Genomic DNA, 26103 nt, shown 5'->3' with positions numbered 1-26103 from the left:
TTGTAAATATCGAGCACAACAGTTTGTTGTTTATGTTCTAAACCGCGTCGTGTTATATTCTGGACCGTGTGGCGAGAAGCCAACAATCCCCCAATTCTTCCTGGCTTTCTCAGTCTCTCGTTTTTCTGCTTTCTCTTGCTCTGCTGAAGAATGCTCGTAAACCAAGTTTACCTGAATGAGTCCCTAGGAGGGGTCCGCTCTTGTTACTGCTGTAAAAAAGGTAGCTGTGTGTTTGTGTTATGTTACAGGCCCCCTAATATAAAAGGAGAGAAAAAGCTCGGAGTAGCGGCATAAACGTTACCAGATGCTTTCTGTGTCAATCAGTGTGCGTGGAAAGAAGGAAAGAGAGAGAGAGAGAGAAGGAGAAAGAGTGCGCGTCAACTCTTGATGAACTTCTGAACTGCTTAGTAGCCACCTTGTTTTCATTCTGCCAGCTTCCCCACCACCTTACTGGTGCTCTGAATTTCACTCTGTTAAAACCTCAGGTCCTCTGATCCAGGTCGGAAAGTAACTAAAGAAGTTTTAGGTCTTTTCAAAGTGCGGGTTCGTTTGAAGGTCTTGAAAAGTCAAATACTTTAAACACAAACAATAAATACTAAAGGGGTGCATTATGGTTGTTGATAAAACAGGTTTATTATTATTATTATTATTATTAAAAAAATTTTTTAAACGTTTCATTCTTATGGAATGTTTCTCTGGTAATGAATAATTAGATGTTCCTGTTTTGATCGTTTAGCTGGGGCATTTTCCTTTTTTAAACATTGATGGAGTTGCCCCTGAAAACTGCACTTCGGCCAGAGCAAACATAGCATTCACCAAGCTGATATGCCAGTTGGACATGATGGACAATAGAGCTGTGCGCTTAAAGAATTAATGAAATTTTATTCTTTTTTTGGGCGGTTGATTTAATAAATTTTAACCCTTGGTTTTTTATTTAGTATTAAATCACATTTCTTTAAAATGGATATTAATTTAAATTATATGACTATTTTCACGGAAAATGTAAACTGCACCTCTTGCAAATACTCATATTTTAAAAGATTATCGCTTCTTTTTTTTCCCTTTTTTTGTGTAATTGGTGCAATGTGGAGCAGAACATTGGCTTTAAAAATTTTTTTATAACGGCTTAGTATGAGTTACACAGCATTTCAAAGTTTTTGATACTTTTTGTAGTTTGTAATACTTGAAAATATTTAAAAGAAAAAGTTTCAAACGAATTAGCCCAAAAATCTATAATAATTTGCTTCTGGTAGCAGTTATCTTTTGTTTTGCTCTTGGCTTCTTATCTAGATAAACTGTGAAGTGTTGAACTCTCAAGTCTTCTTGAGTTTTAAGACCTATTAAAACCAAACCAGGAGCAGGCCAGTTTTCTTTTGTCATTACAAAAGGAGGAGCTGTTAATCGGTATGTAGCAGTCACACAAGATTTGTTTGCCTTTCTGTTTACTTACAGTTGGTTGGAACACATCCAGAAAAAAAAGTGCCATGTCATCCTTTAACATACACTGACCTAATTAATATCAGCGTTGGTATCTCTAAATAATTGTGCATGTAATCACAGGTAACAATGTCTTTTTGTTGTTGTTGTTGCCTTTAACATTTAAAGTGCATAGGAGCAATTATTAAAGATGGGGGGTAAAAAATTGATTTAGTGATGTATCGCGATTCTTTTGTGTGGCAATTCATTCATTGCCACACTGACTCTAAAATCGATTTTCTTAATGTTTTTTAAAAAAATTTTTTTATATAGTTATACATTTGCATTTGAGGTGGTAAAATGTTGCCTCAATCCTACAGATGGGGTGCACTAAACTATGCACATGTTGCACGTGAGCGTCCTGTGTGGTAGGAGCAAATAATTTGCAAAGTTTGGTTAAAATTGTGACATAATCTAATATAAATAAATAAAATCGGGAAATAAATAAAATCGGGATATTTACAGAATTGCAATATAAATCATTGTTTGTGATTGCGGCTGCTCCCTGGTGATTCCCATCCTTAGTAATTATTTGAATTTTCAATTGATATATTCTGTTTTCTTTTCACCGACTAAAACAACCAAGAACAAAATAAAGACGTAATGCATATAATGACATTTAAAATATAACAGCAAGCTGAATAAGTAATTTAAATGCAGTTACTGAAATAAACTGGAAAATTAACTGAATTATGAAACAGTTATACACAACATATACTAAAATCCTCATTATTCCTTTCCATGCTGCTCCTTTTATCTCTGTTTTCGGAATTTCACAGTATTTCCCATTGCGCCGGAGATGCTACGTTTTAGCCTAGAAAGGTATTGGCTTTTTCATGAAATCGGACATCAGATCTCGGTCGCAAACTGGTCTTACTGTGATGTGTGTCATCGGGTCAACGTTGAGTGACAAACACACACGCACACACCCACATGCACAGACAAAATGCGGTTGTGTTGTTCCAGGAAGTGCTGGGTTGCCAATGGCAAGTTTTACCAGGCAGAAGAAATGTTTCCTCATGATGATGCTTTCAGTTCTTTGTTGTTGTACATACTGTTACGTGGGTTTCTGTCACCATTATTAAAGTTTTAACTAAATCAAGTGCGTTCGAGACATTTCCGTGAATAATTAGTGTCTCTTATGCGGTAGATTGGCGCATGTTATGTCCCATTCTGAGTAATTGTTAACTTCAGGAACATTAGTTTTGTCTAAAACTTAAAAGAGTGGAAGTACAAAGATCGGCCACCTCCTTCTGAATCCCTGTCTAATCGAAACTTTGTCGAATCGAAATCTGGTTTCTGTTAAAGGTCAAGTTAAGGCTAAATTAAGAGTCCTGCAGAAATTTCCATAAATAATTAATGCCACTTATTTTTAGACTGGTGCATGTCTTGTCCCAGTTTGAGAATTTCACAAACAGTAGAAGCATGTGTTTGGGCATAAATTGCCCTAAATAGTGTTGCCTTTTTACTTCTGTAAAAACAGATACTTTTTTTCCTTCTTAAATAAAGACATTCAATACATTTAGTGTTGTTGAATAGTATGCAAGTAATGACTAAACTGCGTATCGTGGTCTGATTGTGATTCTGCTAAGCCATCATCGTGATCTGTGCTGCTAAGAATAGCCCACGTAGCCCATCTGATAGGTTGCACTGTGGTAAACAAGACTACTTCCTGGTCTAATGTCTCTCGTTACGTCGGCATGGCTCCATGATGTCACTCGCGTGTGTGGTCTGTTGTCAAGGCAGCGAGTGAGCGAGGCAGACGGTGCACTGCACTCCGCGATTCTTTAATTAAAAGGAAGGAAGTACTGAGATCTGCCTACTCCTTCTGAATTCCTGTCTAATCGAAACGCCGTGGCACAAAATAAAATGTCAGAAGATATATAGGCTAAACATTACCGAGTCTCGATTTCCAGATGATCAGAAATTGTGGAGGATTATAGGTCTCCTTCTGTAGGAGTGTTGGTCTCTTTCCAGCAGTTGTAGTTCCTAGAAGTGTAATTAAGAAAAAAACAAGGTGGGGATTTCAATAGAATGCCTATGTGTTTCAAAAATGGTTCTAAGAAGAGTTAAGGCGGGACTTTTTGTTGCCAACCCACTGAAGAGATTTTTGAGTGCAATTAACATCCAGACAGCCTCGCAGATTTTCAGGCGTCTGGTTCATGAGAGTAACTATCATGCTCTCTTTGAGATAATGAGAGAATGTAGCACGGCGTATTTAAAATCACCTTGATGTACATAATGTTATATGTTGCTCTTTGATGTGTTTAATGTAAGGTATGTTCATGACACAAAGCATGTTGAGTACTTAAAAACATCACAGCCTGTTCTATGTACCTTGTCGGAAAATATATTGATAAAGGGATTAAGTAAAAAGTTTGTTTTTTGACCAAATCAGCATTGTATATAACTAAAGCGTCAATTTTTTTCTATTAAAAAAAAGCAACTAAAATTAAATTGTCTCTCATTCAGCAAATTGCATGAATACATGTATTTGTAAGTTCATTCTCAGAAGGTTTTCCAAAACACAATTACTTAATTGACAGATTTAGTGTGCGCTCTGCTTAGGAGGCACTTTTTCACCTTTTAAATGTCATATTGTAAACTCTGGGTGAACTTTGGCTCTTACAGAAGTTTTGTTACACAGTGAAGGTGACTAAGCTCTGCCATGAACTTGCATGGTCACTTATGAGTGATTTTGCTATTTATCAGTGTACAAGCATGACTGCAAGAAAATCAGCGATACAGAAACGGTTGTAAAATTTTCTGGACTACTTAGGGAGCTTTCACATTAGGGCTCCCAGGATCGTTTCCAAGAACACTGGACCCCACAGTGCGTTTCTGTGCATTGTGCCTGTGAGTCCTCTGGAAAAGTTGGTCTCCAAGCCATGGATTGAGTCAGATATAGAAGCCAATCGTACCTGAACACGGAGGTGGACACGACGTCGTCAGTGCCGCCTGTCTCCTCCAAAATCTCCTTGTAAGCGTAGCACGCATCTATCTCATCTCTTGACCTACATAGCCATAGCTGATACAGTAGGAAATCACACAAGACTTTTTGCTCTTGACATTTTTTCTAAAATATCAATTATATTATGCATAGCGCGAAATGTCCCTATCTTGTTGTTTTCTTTTCTTATGTTTAATGGCGGCTCACAAAGCAAGTAGATGCATATTGCCACTCCAAAAATAATGTGAACGCTGGTGAGGGTGTAGAAGTTGTTCCTGGAACAAACTAGGTATTATATAGCTCAATTAAGGTGTGTAAACACTATACTGTACCCCTCGAGAAGGCAGTCCTGAGGACAGTTCATGTGTAATCAGGCATTGCTTAAATGAAGTCTGAAAACTAACCTCGGAAGTCTACCTCATGCACGCCACACTCAATCTTCTCCTCTGAACAGCACGGCCGTAGCTGATAAAGTACTACAGTAGACAAAAAAGTCATTCTTGTCATTGTCTTAAGATATAAATAATAGTAGGCATGATGCAAAGACAGACTCTGTTGTACTTTTCTTCTTTTCGCTTTGCAAGCTGTGTATTGGCAGCTTGCAAAGCAAATAAGTTAGTACTGCCACCTACTGTATCGGAGCGTGTGCTTACTCTGTTGTACTTGTGTACAAAACATTAGCATTACAAAGGTGAAATCTGGCCTAGTACGGGGTGCAGTTGTATTCTGGCACGGTATAAAGCAGGCATATGTAACATTAAACAGCCTGAAAATAAAAGGAAGAAAAAAAGTACGTGGCCCAGTCTGCATATCAACAGATTTTGAGTTGAAATGCTGCATTTGTAGGCAACTTGTTCATATTGCTTTAATCAAGCTGACATAAAGATGTTCAGGCTGAGCATATAGTCTTCTTTCCAGACATACCCTATAACAAAGTCATTATTTTGGGTCTTGGGGATCTGTTGTTGGTATTGAGAATTATATTGAAATGTGTGGTGACCTCCAAGGTTGGGTATAAGGTATTGTGAGTAAAAAAAAAAAAAAAAAACCACATTGCGATTATTTTGATATGCACAGCGATTGCGATTTAAACTGCGATATGCAACTATTAAATGTGCAGTTTTTTATATATGTATCATATTTAAACATTTATTTATGCTTACAAGCAATGAAACTTACAAAGGCAAGCTTTATATAAATAACTGATTATGCCTGTATTACCAGTAATAAAGTGCTTTGTCTCTTGCAATTTAATTGCAATGTTTAATAATCGTACAGGTCCATATTGCAATTTTTGGTTTTTATGTAATTGATTGATGGGCACTAGTCAGGTATATTATTATATAGTTTTAACTACTGTATTTATAATATACAGCACATTGGCAGACCATTTTAGTTTTCAGAAGCAGTTTAACCAAAAAGCATCATGGATTTTGTACTCTGTTATACTTCATGTCTGGTACACTGTGTTCGTGGCATCAGTTAACTCTGGCACTTATTAGCTTTTCTGCTTAGATAAGAACACATCTTGGCTTTTTCCGTAGGTTTAAAATATTACACAAAAAAAAACGAGTATTTTTATTTAAAAAATTTAATCAAAAATTCTCATCCAAACTCGGTGTTCATATACTGAAATTAAGCATATATTGTATGTGTGGGTAGTGTGGAATGAATATGGCAAATTGTTAAAGATTTATGTTGACATTTTTCATGAAATATCCATAATTCAATTTTAAAATGGATTTTTTTTTTTTTTAATTCGTAAAACAATTGATATTGTCGAACAGTGACCAGTTTAATAGTATATTTGCTTTAAACCTTAACGCATGGGTGTTTTTATATTCTTCAACAAAATTCAGGATTAATAGAACACTTTTTGTTAGATGAGAAACGCTGAGGCAACCTTCTGTATTTGTATATTTTTTAGTTCTTAAGTAGATATTTAGTTAGGCGGTTTAGTCACAAGTTGTCTAGGTTGTAAATAACTAAGCATCCTTTGTTAATGATCTGTATAGCCAAGTCAGTATAAAAGACTATAAAGCTGTGTTAAGATTTTAAATCGCTTTTTATTTAATACAAATAAATTAACTCATTAGGGAAATCAGATTTATTTCATACAAAGGATATTTGCATGCAAAGAAAAATGTAAAAAATCACCTATAAACTAACACTATTGCTGTACGTCACGTAACTCAACAGCACATGCCTAATTGGTGTTTACATTCTCAATAAAGTTCCTCTTCACTCATCATCTCAGGACCCTTTCTTTGTTACAAAAGTGATCCATTTAAAGCCAGAACAAAAGCGAGGTCCGCAACGGTGGCAACTGACCTCCCGACCCTTCACCTGGGCTTGTCTCGATCTGCTATCTAACCAAACAGCGCCACAGCTCACTTCAGCGGGCGTCCAACCCCGCACTGTCAGCAGCGTGTGTCTCCACCACAGGTCAGGGGTTATCTTGAAGAAGAGCAGAAAAAAAAGCCCAACAAATCCACTCGGCCTTTAACCCGTCTCATTATCTTGGCAGATTGTGCTGAGTGGTGGCTGTCACGTCACAGCTCCTGTTAGCTCCGGAAAGCTCTGCCGTTTTTCTGCGAACTCGAACAAAACATGCCGTTATGCAACTCGCAGTATGGGCGTTAAGGAAAAAGCCCAGTCACTGGACAAGGTTCAGATGAAGCTTTATTTTAGCTATTTGTAGTACATGTCGATAAATTTGTTTAGAAACCTCTGTAAATAGGTCAAATCAGCATATGATCATTTCAGTGAGATCTCAAAATGTATACTGAGAATGTTTTGCTTGACTAGATATTATTTCAATGTACTTTATGTATTTGATCAGAGATCTATTTTCATTGTCTCAAGACTAAGAAGTTGTATAGTGTAGCACAGTACAATATTAGATGTTGTAACATTTATATGTGAAATAACTCTAAAACAGAAATAATATGTAAAAAAAAAAAATGAGTGTCATTAGTTGGCTCAAAGTTAATGCACTTTTATAATGTATAAAGATATATATAACCTGTGTTTTTTAGTAAAACTTAAACTTTTTTTTAGGACTTATTGAGTCTGATTTTCAAACATCAGTATTGCATAACAAAATTAAAAGTTGAAGAAAAAAAATGTATGCCAGAAAAGAAAGCGACCTATTATAAGCAACCACATTTTTTTTTTACACAAAAAAGGTAAATGAAAGCTGCTATTTTGCATGCAAAAAAGATGCAAGTGCAACAGTCAAAGTCCTCAGAAGAACTGTGGGTGGTTCTACAGGATGCTCAGTAAAAAATTTTTTTTGCTAATTGCTTGTTACTAATTTTATATAAAACCGCACAAATTCTACCTGAAGCGTCCTTAAAGTATGGTCACACCAAATACTGACTTTGTTTCATTACTTACTGTTTACTGAGCTTTATCATAAGATCATAAAAACATTTTCCTTTTTGAATTAATTTAAAAGGTAAAATCTCATACATTTTAGATCCATTATTTTGTTAAATTAAATATTTCATGTCTTTTTTTTTTTTCTTTCCATTTCATTGATTTTGATGATGGCTTACAGCTCATAAAACCAAAAAATCCATTAACTCAAAATATTAAAATATTTCTTATGATCAATCAAAAATGATTTACAATACAGGAAGTCTGAAAAATTTTGTCAATTTATGTACTTAATTTTTATCCGGGGCTGCTTTGGCTCGATTGCTTCATACATGCAGCATGGCACAAAGATTAACCTGTGGCACAGCTGAGGCATTATTAAAGTCCAGGTTGCTTTGATAGCAGCCTGTATTATTGGGCTGACGATCTTAACAATATCCCATAGAGAACCAGGTCAAGCGAGTTGGCTGGCCAATCACACACAATCATATCATGGCCTACAAACCAGTTAGTGGTATTTTTGGCACTGTGTGCAGGTTCAAATTAAGGTATAAAATTATAGTAGATGAAAGCACAAAGCGCTCTGAAGGCTCCATGTAGATGACTGCATTGACTTTGGTCTTGATAAAACACAATAGACTAACACTTGAAGATGACATGACATACCAAATTATTTTGCATTATGTGTCTCTGCACTTTTTCTCCAAACTCTGGGACCTGGATTTCCAAATGCAAAAATTACTTTCATCTGAAAAGAGCAATTTGCATTACTCAGCAACAGTTATTTTCCTCCTTAGCCCTGGTAAAATGCTTCTGATGTTGTCTTTAGTTTACGAGTGGGTAGTTACTAGGAACACAACAGTTTTAGTCAACTGGTGGCTCTTGATGCACTCCAGCCTCACTCCACCCCTTGTGAAGCTCTCCCAAGGTCTTGAATTTGGTGTTCCTTGACACTTTTCTTAAGGCTGCAGTCATCCCTGTTGCTCGTGCACTTTTTCATACCACACTTTTTCCTTCCGTTCAACTTTCTTTCTTCACCACCTTTTGTGTCTTACCCTCCTAGTGGAGAGGGTCCGTTACAATCATCTGGACAACTGTCAAGTCAGCAGTCTTTATTATGTGCATACTGAACTAGGCTGGTGTAGGTATTTATACTGTACATGTATTTATAGATGTTTTCAATAATTTATGGACTCAAAATAAAAAAATTCTAATATTTTGAGAAAAAGCTTTTAAAATATTTAAATTTTCATGTTGTGAATCAGTATTATGCGTTTAATTTATAAATTTAATTCCCAAAGAAAATAACTCTTTTTTTTTTTTTTTTTTCTTCTTTTTTTTTTTTTTTTATATAATTTAATATTACAAGGTCCACTATTACATCATAGTAAATAGTAAATAGATAGAACTACAATGCTGTGCAAAAGACTAATCGCTGGCCTGATCATCTGTCAAAATCTGCACCTGTTTCTCCCTGGTTCATGCCTTTAGCTAGATGTGATTTAATTTTTTATTTTTAGTTTTGTTTGAAGTCCTTTAGGATGCCTGGAGAACTATTCTTCAAGACTACATTAAAAATACATGAAAGTTTGGCTCTCTGGAAGCAAAATATGAAGAAACAAGGGGTGGCTCAGAAATCTTGCGCAGCACCATATATATATATATATGTGTGTGTGCACTTTTCCTCCAAACTCTGGGATCTTTATTTATTTATATATATATATATATATATATATATATATATATATATATATATATATAGTTTGTGTTGTGGTAACATTACGGAAATGCCCGATAATAATACACAATGGGAAGAAATTCCTTTGGCATGATCTGATTTATTAAAATGAATTGTCAGCTGTTTTTAGATATTATAAATCCTTTGCAGTTACAACCGTTAGTGTACAGTTAGTTGTCCAGTGTTATGAAATAATATGGCGAGTTACACAGCAGCAGTTTGCGTGTATGCGCACACATGATCAGTACAGCGTGTTAACCTTTACTTAACCCCTTCTGCTCGAACACATTACGGCCATATGATAAGAGAATTACAAATTCCCCACTGGTTTCTAGAGGTGCACTTTGCATAGCTTTGTGCCAGCTGACTGCTTCCTCATGGCTCAATTAATTTCCAAGCAGGAACTAAATGCACCCTTAAAAGGTTCAAAGAAACCGTTTAAAGAATTTCCGACCATATTGGTGGTGTAAACTCGATTCAGTTGATTGTTAGTCACCGTAGGCCGTGTGTTCGGAGGCTGTGGATCTGTCACTTGGGTTCCCGAGGGCTCCTGCTCCTCCGACCCTTCTGCTCGCTCAGCGTTCATAAGTCATTTAAACACGCTTTTAATAGTGTTAGCCTGCATTCGAGCTCAAGGACAGAGGGGGAGGTTACGGGCTGAGGTCACTCCCATAGGGTCAGCGAAGGGCATTCGACTCACTTCGCTATGAAAACTATATAATTCGATTTGTGAATAGGGAAGATAAAGAGCTCGAAAGCACATGGTCGGGGCCCACGCTGGAGCAGCTGCTGAAAGAGATAAGAAAACAAACCCCAACAGGGAATAAGATGAATATGATCTTAGGGTTGCAGGTCTCTTCCCCCCCCAAAAATCATGATTAAAAACGTATATGGAAAAGTTACATTATGCTATCAGTGTAAGATGTCCGTTTATCATAAATCATATCTTAGTCACAGGGCTCAGTAAATAAATCGCAATTTTATTCTGTCATAAAGCAACAAATAAGTTGCAGTCATGTGGTGAATGCAGTGTTTTTTTTTTTTTGTTGTTTTTCTTTTTCCGTCCCTCCCTTTCTAGTTGCTTCAAAACAAAATGTGACCTTGAGCAAGGGAAAAAAACAAAGTGCTAAAAGAAAAGGTAAAGACAGCGGTGGGTGGGAGGGTTTTGCGAAGGAGGGAGATCGAGCGCACTCTTCCTGCCAGTCGAATTCTTTTGCAAGGGGTCAAAGGTTGGCCGCCTCGCTGCTATTGGCTGAGGAAAGGTGAAATTAAAACCACGGTAAACTTTTGACCCTGCAGGAGGCATGCAGGAACGCCCAGCGCCAGCGAGGAGCCGAGGCCACGCTCCCTGCAAGAGAGAGGGAGAGAGAGAAGGACAGAGTGGGAGGGTAAGAAGGGGAGGAGAGAGCGAGGAATCGACACAACTGCTCTCTGAAATGAATAAGAACCTTTCAGCACCGGAGCCGTCAACATTGACTCTATGGAAAGAAAAAGAAAAAAGAGCAAGAGAGGGAAGAAATGCAGTGTTTTTAGTTCACGCTATACCTTCTGTGCCGTTCTCACCCCCCTTCACCTTCTCTCTCCTTCTCTCTCTATCTCTCTCTCTCACCCTGAATGGGTTCAAAAAGCCATGGATGTTTTTCCGAGTGAAGCAAAGCTCTTAAAATGGGCTTTTTATGAGGAAAATGAGGCCCACCCTCTGCCTTTTCCATTTGCTTGCCAACGTGTGTGTGTGTGTAAAAGAGGTAATGCTACATTAGCTTACTGGGCAAAACTGAAGCAAGGCGGTAAGCTTGCTCTTTTTGAATGCATCATTCCCCTCTCTCTCACCCCCCCTTCTTTCCGCTTTCTCTCTTTCTTTTTTCGTCTCTCTGCCCTTTTCTCTTCTGCCTTCTCCCATTCCCTCACCCTCTCTCTCTCTCTCGCTTCTTTCTCCTGTCAGCCTGATGAAAGCAGGCTCTGTCATAGATTAATGAATGAATCTGCATAAAATAGACTCTTGCCTTTTGACTCCCCCCTCCTTTTCTTCTCCTTCCATCTCTTTATCTGTCTATTACTCCCTCTCTCTCATGCAGAGGTGATGATGCCAGAGGTTGCTTCTCTCGTTCTCACTAACGCTCTCTTTCTCCTTGCTTTTTTTTTTTTTTTTTTTAAACTTGCAGTCTGCAGTTTTAGCTTGGCTAGGAGATGGTGGGAGGAGGAACCAGCATGTGGCTTTTCAATAGGGAGGGTGAAGGAGAGGAGGAGAGAGAGAGAAAAGGGGGTTGTTCTAACTTGCTTTTTATGCAGGACCAATCAGTACAGGGGGAAAAAAAAGGATGTAAAATGTTTACCTCCTCTTTCTTCCTCTCCAGATGTAGACCTCTGGCCGCTAAGGTGCATTTTTTTTTCTACAGTTTTCCTCACTAAATTGCAGACACGCGTCTGAGTGAGCTCAGTGCATTGCGCAAAGCTGATACTCAACTCTGGTTAGTCAGAATCCAATCAATGATCTGGTGACTTTATTCCCTACAACAGCAGCTCTCACAACAGCCTACAAAGCAAATAAAAAATAATAATAAAAACAGGCTTATGTTAATGCTCTCGGGTTGATGCGTTATCGTTGCTATGGTAACCAAATGTACAAGGACTTGTCTAGAGGACAAGATGTGGACAAAAATGTAATGGTTCATATGGTGCAGTTTTGTGTGAAGTGAGGTTTATTCAGTGTTTATAGAAAGGGAATCCAGTGTCAGTGTTTTAAAGGGGACCTATTGGGCAAAAGTTATTTCTTAGTAATTGTTAGGCTTGTGTTTGTTTTGTTTCGGAAAGCGCTTATAAAAGCCAATTAGATTTTCCCCCTTCTGTGACCTCATAGAAGAAACCCCTGCCTCTGCTTGTTGCTCAGCTCAGCTTGTTGCTGATGTGTCTCAATGGTAGGTCAGTTACAAAGACACTGAAATGGTATGTTTGGAAAAGGAGAAAAATAAAGGGAGTTAAAATAAAAAAGAATTTTTGTTATTTGGTATAAAAATGCATTGATTGATGGGTTTTATTGGTTGGAGCATTAACAAACACACTGGGAATCTCTGAGACCTGTGTTGACTTGTTAAATACGGGCCTTTCCAAGGTACAGTGTTAACATTAATTTCCATTTTCCTGTCTCTAATGTTTCCTGCTTAATTTTATTTTTTTAATGTAATTAACTTAATAAAAGAAAAACGATGATAGGCTGATGACAGAACAGCTCTTTATAGATGTTATAAGCAGTAACACGAGCTAAATTATTTAGTGGACACTGAGCATGTCACAACATGGAGCATGACTACAAACAGACAAAAAGCACATCCTGTTTAGGTACATTTACCCCAACCCCCCCAACCCATGCATGATTATTTTCCTTTAACACCAACCGCCTGAGGGTTTTATTGGTCTTTTGCAGGATTTGTATCACAGCTGCAATATGCAAATAAGCCAACTACATCGATGTATTTTTGGTATAAGAAATCCTATCAGACTCAGACCCTCCACATGGCTGTCTACTGCTTTTGAAGAATCACCACATTCACCTGATCGAACAACTGAAAATAAGTTTGCAGTATAACACAGGCCAGTCTGTATCACTGTCACATCAGGGATTCACCGTTCTGTTTTTTAATATATCGCACAACATATTGCAGTCACTTTAACTAGAAATTAGAGGAGTGAATCTGTAGGCACCCCAAAGTTTAATTCAGTTTAGATTTTTCTTTTCTTTCTTTCTTTTTTTTTTTTTTTAGAATCTATGTTAAGAATATATATATATATATTTTCAATATCACCACTTGCTGCTTTTGAAACGCATCATCCTTCTCATCCATCATGAAAAAGAAAGGCTTGGCGTACTGGTTATGTGCTCAATGTCACCATTGTGCGTAATCTCTGTTGAGCTGTAGCTCGGTAGGTAGAGTCTGAAATGGCATCTGATTATAGAATGATGGATTGTGATGATGGAACTTTATGATCTGTCGTTATTATTTGAGGCTTGAGTCGAAAGCGTGAGTGTAACACCCGCTAATGTTTGCTTTGTCTGTAGTAAATGTTTAATTCTAGGTTAATATAAACAGTATTCAAAAGTTAGCTGTGTAGTATTTTAAAATGCATTTATCATTTCTAAAAGGTAACTATGAATTTAAAATAAAAGTAGGTAAAAGAATAGCAACTGTGGCCTCGAGGGTGTAATATATATATATATATATATATATATATATATATATATATATATATATATATATATAATTATTATTTTTTTAATTAAAAATGTTCATGTAAGGCGTAAAACATTGATTATTGGGAAAAACACTATCTATGAGGGGCGTTAAAGTCAAACTTGTGATGACATGCCTTGTGAATGAAGGCGTAAAACTGATCAACATTTAAAGAGGACTTGAAACACCTTAAGCGAGCGTTTTAAAGATTTAGCAAGTGGAACATTTGATCATTGAAAATCGATGAATAACTTGTTGCTAACTTATGGAAGAGACTGTAAAGTACACACAATCATTCATCAACACCACTTAAACATTACAGAAACTTTGCTGGGGCGTCTTTAAAGATTTCCACATGTCTGGGCCATTGCAGGAGTTCCTGGGAGGCCAGCGTTTTAGATGTAAAGCAGGCAGTTCAATCATGGCTTCAGTGGACTAAGTTCTGTTATTCCATGCAATCAAAAGTCCTGGTTTAACTTGAACACCCCTCATATTTGTTTTTTCCTCCATAGCTACAAGTAATTTTGCAGAACGTTGAGAAAACAAGTTTGTTCCTGTCACCGTTTATGTTAAACACTAGTATGTAGAGGGATGTCAACTCGGTGCAAGTAAACAAAATGAGACTGTCAAGACTGAGTGACAGAAATATTTTTTTTTGGTAAACCTTCCAAGAGAATGTGGTTAGCAAATCAATGTTTTAAAGAATAATACGCTATTTTAACTATATACCCGTATTTTAGCCTTTTACATTTCCCATGGTATTACTATTCGTTTTATGTGTCCTTATTATCAAAGTCTTTTAGAAAAGCCCCGAGCACAGAAGGGAAAAAAAAGTTATTATAGAGTCACAGTAGTTAATTTCATGGAATCATTTCGTTGAAGTTAAACCTTTTCTGCACACTCCACCGCCAGTTCAAGTTTGGAAGTTATGTATGTGTGTTTGTCCTGTAATTTCAGTAGTGGAGCCATTTTACAAGCTACTCCTGCACACACATGCTTGGCACATGTTGGCGTGTCAGTAGTATTATCGGTTGTCTTTTTTTCATTACCTGCTTCAATCATCCCCCCCCTCACCTTCCATTGTCCCTTTTTTTTTGACGAGAGATGACAGAGTGAAATTTGATGAGGTATCCAATGTCTGTGCCAAACTCCGTCCTATTTTTCAACCCTTTGTTTATCGCGCTGTCCGATTTGTTTGAGACGGAAAAAGACGGAACATTGTTTCCAGAAGTTTTTGCCCTAGGATGGTAGTTTTTGTGAGCGTGTATGTATGTGCATGTATGCATGCGCGTGCATGCATGTTGAGTGTGTGTGTATAAGTGTGTGAGATGTTTGTTGTTCAGAGAGTGTGCCTCAGCTCACATTTCATGCAGTATTTCAGGCTCTGCCAGAATGTCCCAGTTATTCTGGGCCTCAATGAGCCACTACTCCACACCACAGCAGGACACACACACACACACACACACACACACACACACACACGGCGATACAAACATTTTCCCCGTCTTTTTTCCCCCCTCCATCTGATTCCTCTCACTTTGAATTATTCACTCTTCATGTCTCTTTACAAGAACGAGGCCTCACATGTGGTACGCATGTGCTGCTCATGTTAATATTCAGTATAGCTGATGTATGATTTACACCATACGACAGTAATACTAAGCACGATGGTTTGTAATAGCGCATTAGTCTCATGCGGTCATACAGAGCAGACATGAGTAGTTTGCTAACTTTTACCCTTTTGATAAAAACTCTAAAATCAATGTTTTATGACACATGTTTTTGGTTCTTATTTGTTCTCTACTTTATCGTAAGTTTAACAGTATGCATGTTAAGCACATGCTTCGAACATGCACTTATTTAAAGTGGCCCTAAAACTCACAAATGTGACTTTTGACTGGTGAACTTCTCGTGGATTTCTGATCAACTGGTGTTTTGTATTCCGGACCGTTCCTCAAGTGACTGTGACTGTTGAATCTAGCTGTGAATCATGGGTATCCTTTTGATTTGTGGAAGAATGCAAGCGGATTCAATTTCCTGCTGAACTTCTGCAGAAGCGTGTTGTACAGTGATACTGTATATAGTGTTTTATGTAAAGTAATGCATTTTTAGGGAATTTGTCATTTTCAATTTTGTAACAATGTAACATTTTTACGTCTACCTGAATAGCAATTTAAAACGTGTAAGTTGATTCTGAATTGAAAAAACATCTCATCGGTTCAATTAATGGATTAAATTGCATAAATTATTCAATCGCACAGCTCTAGAGCTTTGATAAACAAAAGCACCAAGGCTTGGCCAAATCATGCCTGATATGCAGTTTAACTGAATGCACAATATTTAAAAAAAAATCTTAAGCAACAGCTAAATCGTTTAGATAATATCAACAAACAAAACCGTGGTTTCTCAACAAGGTTGCAATAGCATCATTTGCTAACTGGGGAAGGCGTCAGTGCAGATGTAACTGGGAGTATAAAGCAGTTACATGTTGATGGTTTTATAAAATTTCCACACACTCAATCTGTGAAAAGGCAAATTCATATCAAGTTTGCTTAACGCATCTTTCCTCTTATGATTACATTATTTACACAACCTCCTTTTTACACTTAGGTGTTAACACCAAGCTAGCAGCAGTCTGCAAATGACTAAATAGTACAGCAAAACCTATGAAAGGTGAACTGTTAAGAACACACGTTAACACTAATGCACAGTGACCTAATTAGAAAAAAATCTAATCTGTATGTCCTGTCATTTTAATTGTTTTATGTAAGTAGTGTCCACTTCTGACACATGAGTGCTATAATCCAATTATGATTCAAAATTTCGAATTACTTCATTTAAAATAAACAAATAAATAGTCTTTTTTTTTAACGCCAATAATATCCAGGTCCTGGACCCCCCGAGTGGTGCAGCGGTAAAGTGCTCACCCTATCATCTGGAGATCGCTGGTTCGGTTCCCGGGTGATGCTGTAACCTCTCGCAGCCGGAGGTCTAGAGAGAGCTGATTGGCCGAGCTCCCTCAGAGGGGCGGGGTCGGAGGGGAGAGATGAGCGAGCAGTTCGAAAAGATGCGGTCGGCTGGCGTCACGTGGTTCAGAGGAAACACATGATAGTCTAAGTTTCTCCTGACTGAGTGGTAGTAGTAGCCTTAATGTGGGAGCCCCCTAGTGACGGGGAGGAATTGGACACGACTCGATTAGGGAGAAAAATCAGGGGGGGAAAAATTATAATATCCAGGTCCTTGGCTTTTAAGTAAAGTAAGCTAGACAGCTAACGTACTTGGGTAGGTTTCTCACCCGCCATGCAGAAGGCCCAGTTTTAAACTCCGGCCACTGGGGTCCCAAGCCCAGGTAAAATCAGAGGTTTCCGGGGATCCAGCGTAAAACCTGTGCCAAATTGTGTGCCGGCACGGATGGTTGCTGTGGCAACCCCTCGACAGGAGCAGCTACACAAATTGCCTTTTTTGGGAGCTAGACAAGCTAGACAGCTAACTCAGCTTATGTTTATGACAGTATAATTACATGATGGCTTCGATTAACATCATAATGTATATTTATACATCTAGTTTTGTTTTGTTTTTTTAAAGGTCCTTTTTATTTCTATTTTAGGCTAGTTTAATCACTTTCTGGGCTTTAAACAGTTTATTATATTGATGCCAATCAAAAAAAGCCACCAACGTTTCTTCTCCTCCTGTTTCTCATTTATTTAAAATTAATATTTAAATAACTGTATCAGTACTTTCACACCTTGTCTGCAAGAGAAATGAGATTAGTTTTTTTTTGTTTTGTTTTTTGCCCTACATATTCCTGAGAAGTACATACACCAGCCACGCACACTTTATTTAAATATTTTGTCCATATTTGCGTACGCATTTCGGTAAGTGCATTTTAGGTCATGTCTCCTCAGTATTGGAGCCCAGGCTTTAGCTCAGTGTTCTGGCTGCGCGTGGCCTGTCGGAGTGCAGCAGCAATCTGCTCCCGGAAGCTCCCTCAGGCATCTAGGGCTGCGTGTGTTAGCATAATGACAGGAAGCAGCTCCATAAATAATGCAGGTACGCTCAGTATGGGACAGCGGAACGATAGGAAACGAGGACGTAAACTGAGGTAACGCAGACCGTACCCTGGGCACGTCACAGCTCGGTCACTACTGAAACAAAGCTCTTAAAATTTTGTAAGTCGTCATGACATCGAGTGGTTTGTGAGTAAGCAGAAGCAGACTAGAGGGAGAGTAACATGAACCAGACGGCATCAGACAGTCGTGCAGCTCAGTATGTGAACGCGGCTGTCTACGTAGCTCGCACGCTTTTAATAGAAGAAGGAAGCGATGACGCCAAGGTGTGTATGCGTGTGTGAGCAGCGAGTGTGAAGAGGACACAAACAGGATGCCTGCTTTTACTCCTTCCTGTTTCGGCCGTTCTAGATAATTCTCCCAAGAAATGCAGCTGCACAAACTGAAACTGTTTCATAAAAAATTAAAAGTGGTATTTTAATTTCTTTTTTTTATATATCAATCCTAAATGACAGGCACTAGAGATTGTGGAAGGTTTGTTGCAGGGTTGAATATAAATCCAGTTTATTTAGAATTTGTAGATAGAGTAATAAATTTTACACCACGTTACGGTGTAGTAATTCTTTTTTTTACCATGGCATTTATTCCTATTCATTTTTTTTCTTCTTACATTTAGGGCAGATTTTTTCAGTATTGGTGCAAACTGGTTTGGTGAGAATGAGTTTCACGCTTTAGTCTTTGGGTCAGTTTTGTTACCTTGGCATTTATTTGTATTTATATTTTTTCACATTTAGGACAGGTTTTCTCGGTACTGCTGCAAACTGGTTAGGTGAGAATGAGTTTCAGCTCACATCATGACTACACAAAGCTTGGGACTGAACACATAGGAGATAAGAGGGTGACGTGGAACATGTAAATTTAAGGCCCTTGAACTTGTATGCTAGGCTAGTGGATCTGTTAGCTAGCTAACTAGGATAATGTTTGTAATAAATACCATGCCATGCAAAGGTCGTGAGCCACCCCTCATTTCTTTATATTTTTTGCTTCCAAAGAGACAATCTTTTATGTAGTCTTGAGGAATAGTTGTCTAGGCTTCCTGAAGGACTTTTTTACCCCTCATTTTCACTTAAGTCACTGTACTTGACCCGTTTCAGGGGAATGTTTTATGTTTGATGAGCCACACAGTTAGGGTTGTAGCTATTGAATATTTTAGTTAATCGAGTATTCGACCAAAAATTTAATCGAGTAATCGGATAAAATGTACTTTTGCTTAATTAAACAGTAAAATATATAAGAAAAACAAAGATTAATTGGTTTTCCTTTTAGAAAAATCGACTTTTATTTTTGAAATGCATACAGCATTTTATCAAAAGTAAACATTGTCATTATTCACAATACAGGGAATAGCTTATACCCCTGTCTCATCTATGGGGTTTGACTCGTGGTGAAATGCGGAGTTGGGCACCGTGAGCCGCCGCGATTCCCCGCTGATGTTCCGCAAAGTTCTGAGAGGTCCACAAGCTTCCGCGAGGATCGTAAAAATCTTTAATTTCGTTTAAGATAGTTTAATTTTTCACGTGGAAAGATGGAAACTAAATCGCAGCGCCAAAACTCGCAGTGAATCATGATGCATGGTACTTCCGGCCATCGTGCGAAACCGCGTAGGTGAAATAGGGGTATTAAAGTTGACTGAGATGAATTAAGTGTATAACACTGCCATACATTCTTATTTTGAAGCCTTTTTTCAGAAGCAAAAAAAAAAAAAAAAGGTATTTGAAATGACTTTAAGGATTAAAAAACTAAGGCACACATTAAAATAAATAATTATAAAAACACTAAGGAGTGCAACTAAACTTTCAGAACTAAAAGTTAAAAAATTTACAGCTCAGGCACAACATTTACAAGCCTGACAATTCCCAGCGTTTTCTCTTGCTGATTTTTTTCATCTCTTGACTTGCTGATAATTTTATCGCTCCATTCCATTTTGCAGCCCGCAACAGAACGCTCCATCAAATTAGTACACAACTAACTGTTTGCGTCTCCTTCCGCTTTGTGGGTGATGTAAGCGCTTCTTCTTCGTTGGTGTTTGCTGGCGGCTTGCATTCAGAAACGCACTTTTTCAGAAGCGTGCTGTTAACAAATAATTGCGCAAAAACATATTGCAAGCTTTTAAAGTTAATTTAAAGAGGCTTTGAGGCAGAAGATTTTGCCTCGATCATTTTTTGTAATCGAATTACTCGAGTTACTTGAGGAATCGTTTTAGCCCTACACACTGACTTATGGATCATTCAACTATAAAACATGTAACTTGGGCATGAAAAGGTGCAGATGATGACCGATCATCAGGCCGGTGATTAGTATACTGAATGCTGAGTGGTTCTACATTGTTATTAAGGACGTTTTGACAGCTTTGGCATACTTTCCTGCAGGATTGTTCTATATGCTTGAGTGTTTCAGGCAGTTTTAATATTCAGTTATTCAAAACATTTTATATACAGTAATAATATTTGAACATGTGTACAAAATCATAGAAAACATTAATCCATGAGCTTCTGCAGTGCCACCACATTCCACTGCTAGTCTTTCCATTTAGTTTAAAGCATCCTTGCAAACATTAAATTAAGACATGTTTAGCTAAGATTAAGATTTAAGATATCCTTATCATACTGACAGTTGACAAAGCGAGCGTGTACACCTGGTTATGATTGTATACCACACTGTTGTACTTGGATCAAACTCGAACTTCTGTAAAAAAAAAAAAAAAAAAAAAAAAGGTGCAGGAAGCGAATCAGTTATACTGGTGAGGCATGGAGGGGAAAAAAAAATTGTTTCACTTCATTATATAACCCTGCCATTTATTCACTGTTACCACTGCATTTCTTTCCAACACTAACCGGTTCACTAACCATTTTGTGACGCTCTTTATTGTTTTTGCAAATCAAGACTATTACTGAAATTTGCATGTGACAAATGGAAGCTGGTTCATGCCAAGATCCATGAATAAAAATGAAGTATTCAATTTGCAAATGCTCTAAGACCAGCCTAAGTTTGCTGCCGTTGGGTTTAAGCGGCTCACTGGTCGAGAAGAATGCAGTTTTTCTGTTTCTAATATTTTATTTTTTACTATAATAATTGCTTCGGGTAAAAAAATATCTTTAAATAATCCAGTGTTCTGTGTAGAGCATTTAAAATGAAAATAATTCCATATTCATGAAGATCTTAAATTTCGAAAGTCACTCCAAACATTAAAATTACAGCGAAACCTCGGCATCAATATATTTCGTTCTGGAGGCATGTTCTTATGGCGGAAATTCCTATTGTGATACAAATTTTCCCACAAGAAATAATGTAAATACAGATATTCTGTACTAGCCACCCAAAAATATTACCCGTATTACCGATTTCCAACACTATAATCATATTTTTGCATATAAAAACAAACGCAACATTAAAAAAGACGCGATAATTAAGTAAAATATGAAATTAACATTAAACCTTTCTTTAATTTATGATTGCTCTTGGTACCGGCTGCTTTTTTAGCGATGATTTCTTTCCTAATTTCCACTAAAAGTGGCTCCATTTTCTTCTTCCTACCGTCTTAGCAAACTTTCTTGCAAACTTTTCGTTTGCTTCTCAAAAATGCTTTGTGTACCAATGCAAATTGCTTGCAAAAATTTGTACAGCATAGTTCCGCTGTATATCTACATCTATCTATATATCTTACTTACAAATAATGATAAAATATTACTAGCAAATTATGAAAATGTAAAAATTCTAAGATTAAAAGTGTGCATTTATTTGATGGAAATGTGAAATTGTGCTTTCAGTGCTTTGAGTATTCATTAATATAGTAGTATAATATGTCTCTTTTTCTTTCTTGATCTTTTTGCAGTGGACTCGTTGAAGCCGTAGATGCTCTCTGTGACTGGGTCTTTAATCGGAGCTTCCACGTTGTCACTCAAAGGTGAGGTGAAAAAGTATGATGCACTGTTTATAATCATGTAAATCGTTTTATTTTTTGTGCTGATCTGGAATCAGGCTTTGTGCTGATCTCAGTCATAGCAAAGCTACTCTAGAAACAGGTTATATAATGCACTAATTCGTTATCGATCATCTGAGCAGGGGATCTGAAACGAGCACTGAGGTGCACTCATAATTGTGTTGGAAAAGAGTTTTATCCTGCCGTTCTTGTTGAAACCGAATCCGTCCAGTGACTCTCGGCGTGTGTTTTGCAGGATGTGAGGTGGAACGGGGTGGATGTCATCATTCTCCACTGCTGCAAAGGTGAGGAGGGGGAAAAAAATAGAAAAAAGAAAAAGGAGGAGGGGGCGGGGATCGGGATGAAAACGGATGGATCAGGAGACAGTATGCAGGGAGAGATAGAGATAGAGAAGGGGGATGGGGTGGGGAACAACGATTGAGAGTTTGTTGTGTGATATAAAGTGTGCGTTGCTGTGTTGCACATGTCTGGGCAGGCACTGCAGCGAGCTGCATAAAGTCGCCGTTTCGTCCCGAAGTTCGGCTCAGGAATGATGAGCTCATGCAGGAATGCGTGGCTCTGTTTGTGTGGAAGGGAAGGGGAAGGGCGGGTGTGCGTCTGTGTGTGTATGTGTGCGAGGCCAAGGGGAAGAGTGTGTGACCCGATGGCCTGTTCTCAGAGGTTTCCGTTGAACTCTAAGAGGGGTCATTCACGAGGCAAGGCTATGCTAACAACACACGCGTGCGTACACATGAACACACGCATACACACTCATTTGTCTTACTGTTCCTTTCAGCATGTTGTAATTGCATCCATATTAATTCAGCTTGTTAGCGCTATACCAGTATGAGAGTCTTAATCTCAGAACTTGATCAGTAACCAAAACTTCTGACCTGCCTGTCTTTCTAACTTTTCATAAAAATTAAGGTTATCTTTTGAGGACCAGTCAAATGTCTGAACCTTCCTATACTTTTGGTTCTTTTACACGCTTGTATAAAAAGCCAGACTACAGTGGGGGTCAAACTAAAGTTTTAGTGACCTTAAAATTTGAAAATGATGACCATCAAGATTTTTGGCTCTTAATCTGTTAACTACTAATACCCCTATGTCACCTACGCGGTTTCGTGCGGTGGCCGTAAGTACGGTTCGTCATGATTCACTGCAAGTTTTGGCGCTGTGATTAGGTTTCCATCTTTTCGCGTGTCTGTCCTCGCATAGTCAAACCGCATAGGTGAGATAGGGGTATAACAGCAGGAATACACCCAACACTGAACAAAACCTGCTGCATTCTGCTGGACACAGGGTCTAGAAAGATGTCTGCTTTGGTCCGGCGTCACTCACTTAATCCCTGCCTGCTTGATTGCTTCCTGAACATCATGTACAGAGATCTGCCACAGGAGTTCCCAATTCATTTGAGAATTCCCTAGTTTTAGATCATTTTATGCAAAAGTGGACACCCCGGCTTCAGAAAGTAAGAAATCCAGCCATATATTTGTTCCATCCATTAACTAAACCAACTAATCCTAATGATCACAAGTCTTCAGCCAGAGAGACGAGAACTAATTATTGACATCACCTTGACATTTTGTGCACAGGGCATACAGAATGCTACTACTGTAGATGGCAAGAGAAGGATAAATGGATATAGACAGAGACTGTCCAATTTCCAGTATAAATTATTTACAGAAAATTTATGAAGCAGTAACTAAACTTCCAACGAAAGGTGGAAAAAGACAACAAAAAAATCTAAACAATAGTTTTTTTTAACCTAAATTCTAAGTTCGGTGAGAGAAAGTAGAAGGTGTGGTGTATTTAATCTAATCTTCTTAACTAAAGAAATTATTTTCTGATAGCAAAAAGGTGATTAGGAAGAGAGTTTGTGCTGCTGTCAGAATGATTCTGCAGTGGGAAGTGAAGATGTGCAGGTGAGAGAAAAAGAGAAGAGGGAAAGAGAGAGAAAGAGAGAATTGTGCGCAGTACTGAGGCGGAGGGAGGGAGGGAGAAAGTGGCGTGTGTGATAAGAATGGTAGTAAACAACACAATTGGCCGAGTGCGTACGTGTAATATGAGACCGTGCGGTGATCTTGCAGTCCTGTTTGAAGATAAACAGGCCAAAAGCTTTGCCAATTTTGTATGGTTTCCTGAGAGCAGAACTATTGTCAACCTATTTTCGCTCCTAAAATACACACCTCCTAGTCAGGTCCTGTTAGTTATTTATTTTATTTCATAAAACTGCCTTTTAAATGATATCGATCCCTTCGACTTTTACCTCATTATGAGAATCCACGCTGCGCTCTAGCTTCCGGAGGGAGAGTATTGACCCTCTGTATGTCGGTACTGCAGAGAAACACACACACACACACACACACACACACACACACACACACACACACACACACACACACACACTGAACGAGGGATGACCCATTTCTCCTGGGGCCCTGCTTCACTCAGTCATCATCGGTGTACACACACACACACCACACACACATGCTCGCTCGCATGTCTCCCTCAGCTGGAACATTCCACTACTTTCAACCAAATGTGGAAATACTTAGAAATAGGCTGAAATAGATTCACACACATACACACACTTAGATCGTTTCCTAGATGCCTGAGCTAATTCTGTTGGATTTACATTCCAGATGCACAATTAACTGTGTGTGTGTGTGTGTTTAGGTGCTGATATGTGTTGAAGATGAGTGGACCAGGGGACAACTCTCTGGAGTCATTGGGCTACGACCGGAAACGCAAACTCTCCACATGTGACACACCAGGACTAGGGTGTGTGTGTGTGTGTGTGTGTGTGTGTGTGTGTGTGTGTGTGTGTGTGTGTGCCAGTGTGTGTGTGTGTGTGTGTGTGTGTACGCGTGCCAGTGTGTGTGTGTGTACGCGTGCCAGTCTGTGTGTGTGTACGCGTGCCTGTGTGTGTGTATGCGTGCCAGTGTGTGTGAGAATGGAGATGAGCTGAAATACCACTCCAGTCTTCTGATTTTCTGAATGCACCTACATGTCTGTATCCAGGTGTGATAAACGTCGGAGAGAACAGGAGTGTAAATACATCGAGGAGCTCGCCGAGCTGATCTCAGCTAACCTCAGCGACATCGATAACTTCAACGTCAAACCAGACAAATGTGCCATCCTTAAAGAGACAGTACGCCAGATACGGCAGATTAAAGAGCAAGGTCAGGCAAGACTTCTGCAGCTTTGTTACCATACTTATTATGTGTGTTGTTTTGTGGCTTTTTTTTAATGACATTTCCTAAAAAAGAGGCACCGAAAACTTTTAGTGCTGCCATCTGGTGGTGGTTATACATCACCAACTTGATGCAACAGATGCGTGCCAATTTTCTGTCTCTTTTCATTTCCCTTTAAGCTGAGAGATTATCAAAGCAGTCACGGTGATGACAGCAGCAACTACATCATCATTTATTTTGGCAGGGAATATGTGCAGAAATGTTTATATTTGTACGTGATTTAATCAACTTCTAATGAATTGCAACATTAAAAAAGATTTTTTACATTATCCATCAACAGTGCTGTAATAAAATCTTAGTAATTCAATTAATTGTAATGAATCTATTCTTGACGACAGAACGACTAAATAATTACTTATATAATTTGAACACTATGAGCGTTTGTGAAGTTGGCAAGACCAGAAAAGGAAAGTTGTAAAAGCTGACGTTTGTGCTGATAGATTGCGAAATTAAACACTTTCACAGATCATAAAAAATAAATAAATGAACATCAGGTCGCTTTTGATGTTATTTGTGTGTGGGGGACAAAAACATAGCACAAACAAATGAACTCAGCGTCTTTAATTATAGTGCTGTTGATAATAAACATGTCAGTATTTTTTCTTGTCTTGTCTTTTCGTGACCAGCTGCTTGACTATGCTCACTCTTATTTTTGCTTATTCTTTGCAGGAAAGGGTTCATGTGGCGACGATGATGTCCAAAAGGCAGATGTATCCTCTACTGGTCAGGGGGTCATCGACAAAGACCATCTGGGCCCTCTGCTGTTGCAGGTTAGCAAGACCGCTGGAACATTGACCTGTCATGTTTGCATTTTTGTGTCCTCAACCTCTCTCTCATTCTCTCTCTCTCTTTTTAGGCGTTGGACGGCTTCCTGTTTGTAGTGAACCGAGAGGGAAGCATTGTGTTTGTGTCTGACAATGTGACTCAGTATCTGCAGTACAAGCAGGAGGATCTGATCAACACCAGCGTCTATAACATCCTGCATCAGGAAGACCGCGAGGAGCTGCAGAAAAACCTGCCCAAAGCCAGTGGTACGCACCTTTCCCGTTTATCTCTTGTAGCCTTGAAATCTCAGAGCCTAACTGTGTT

At 38.4% G+C, this 26103-nt stretch overlaps 1 protein-coding gene across 2 annotated transcripts in view; it reads left to right on the top strand.

Moving 5' to 3' along the window:
* ncoa3 (nuclear receptor coactivator 3) overlaps positions 1 to 26103 on the top strand; it is a 42212-nt gene that overhangs the window by 6804 nt on the left and 9305 nt on the right. The window contains exons 2-7 of one of the 2 annotated variants that reach the window (XM_053483886.1): positions 21671 to 21742; positions 22014 to 22062; positions 24437 to 24541; positions 24782 to 24942; positions 25684 to 25784; positions 25871 to 26045. In XM_053483886.1, coding sequence (XP_053339861.1) covers positions 24456 to 24541; positions 24782 to 24942; positions 25684 to 25784; positions 25871 to 26045 — 523 coding nt within the window. In that variant the 5' untranslated portion in view covers positions 21671 to 21742; positions 22014 to 22062; positions 24437 to 24455. The remainder of the gene's footprint in view (positions 1 to 21670; positions 21743 to 22013; positions 22063 to 24436; positions 24542 to 24781; positions 24943 to 25683; positions 25785 to 25870; positions 26046 to 26103) is intronic. The other variant, XM_053483887.1, reaches the window with a different exon arrangement.

The sequence above is a fragment of the Clarias gariepinus genome, chromosome 23 (genome assembly GCF_024256425.1).
Source record: "Clarias gariepinus isolate MV-2021 ecotype Netherlands chromosome 23, CGAR_prim_01v2, whole genome shotgun sequence".
Lineage (NCBI taxonomy): Eukaryota > Metazoa > Chordata > Actinopteri > Siluriformes > Clariidae > Clarias > Clarias gariepinus.
Note: the sequence above shows the minus strand (reverse complement) of the source record. Positions and strands in the feature narration are given on the sequence as shown.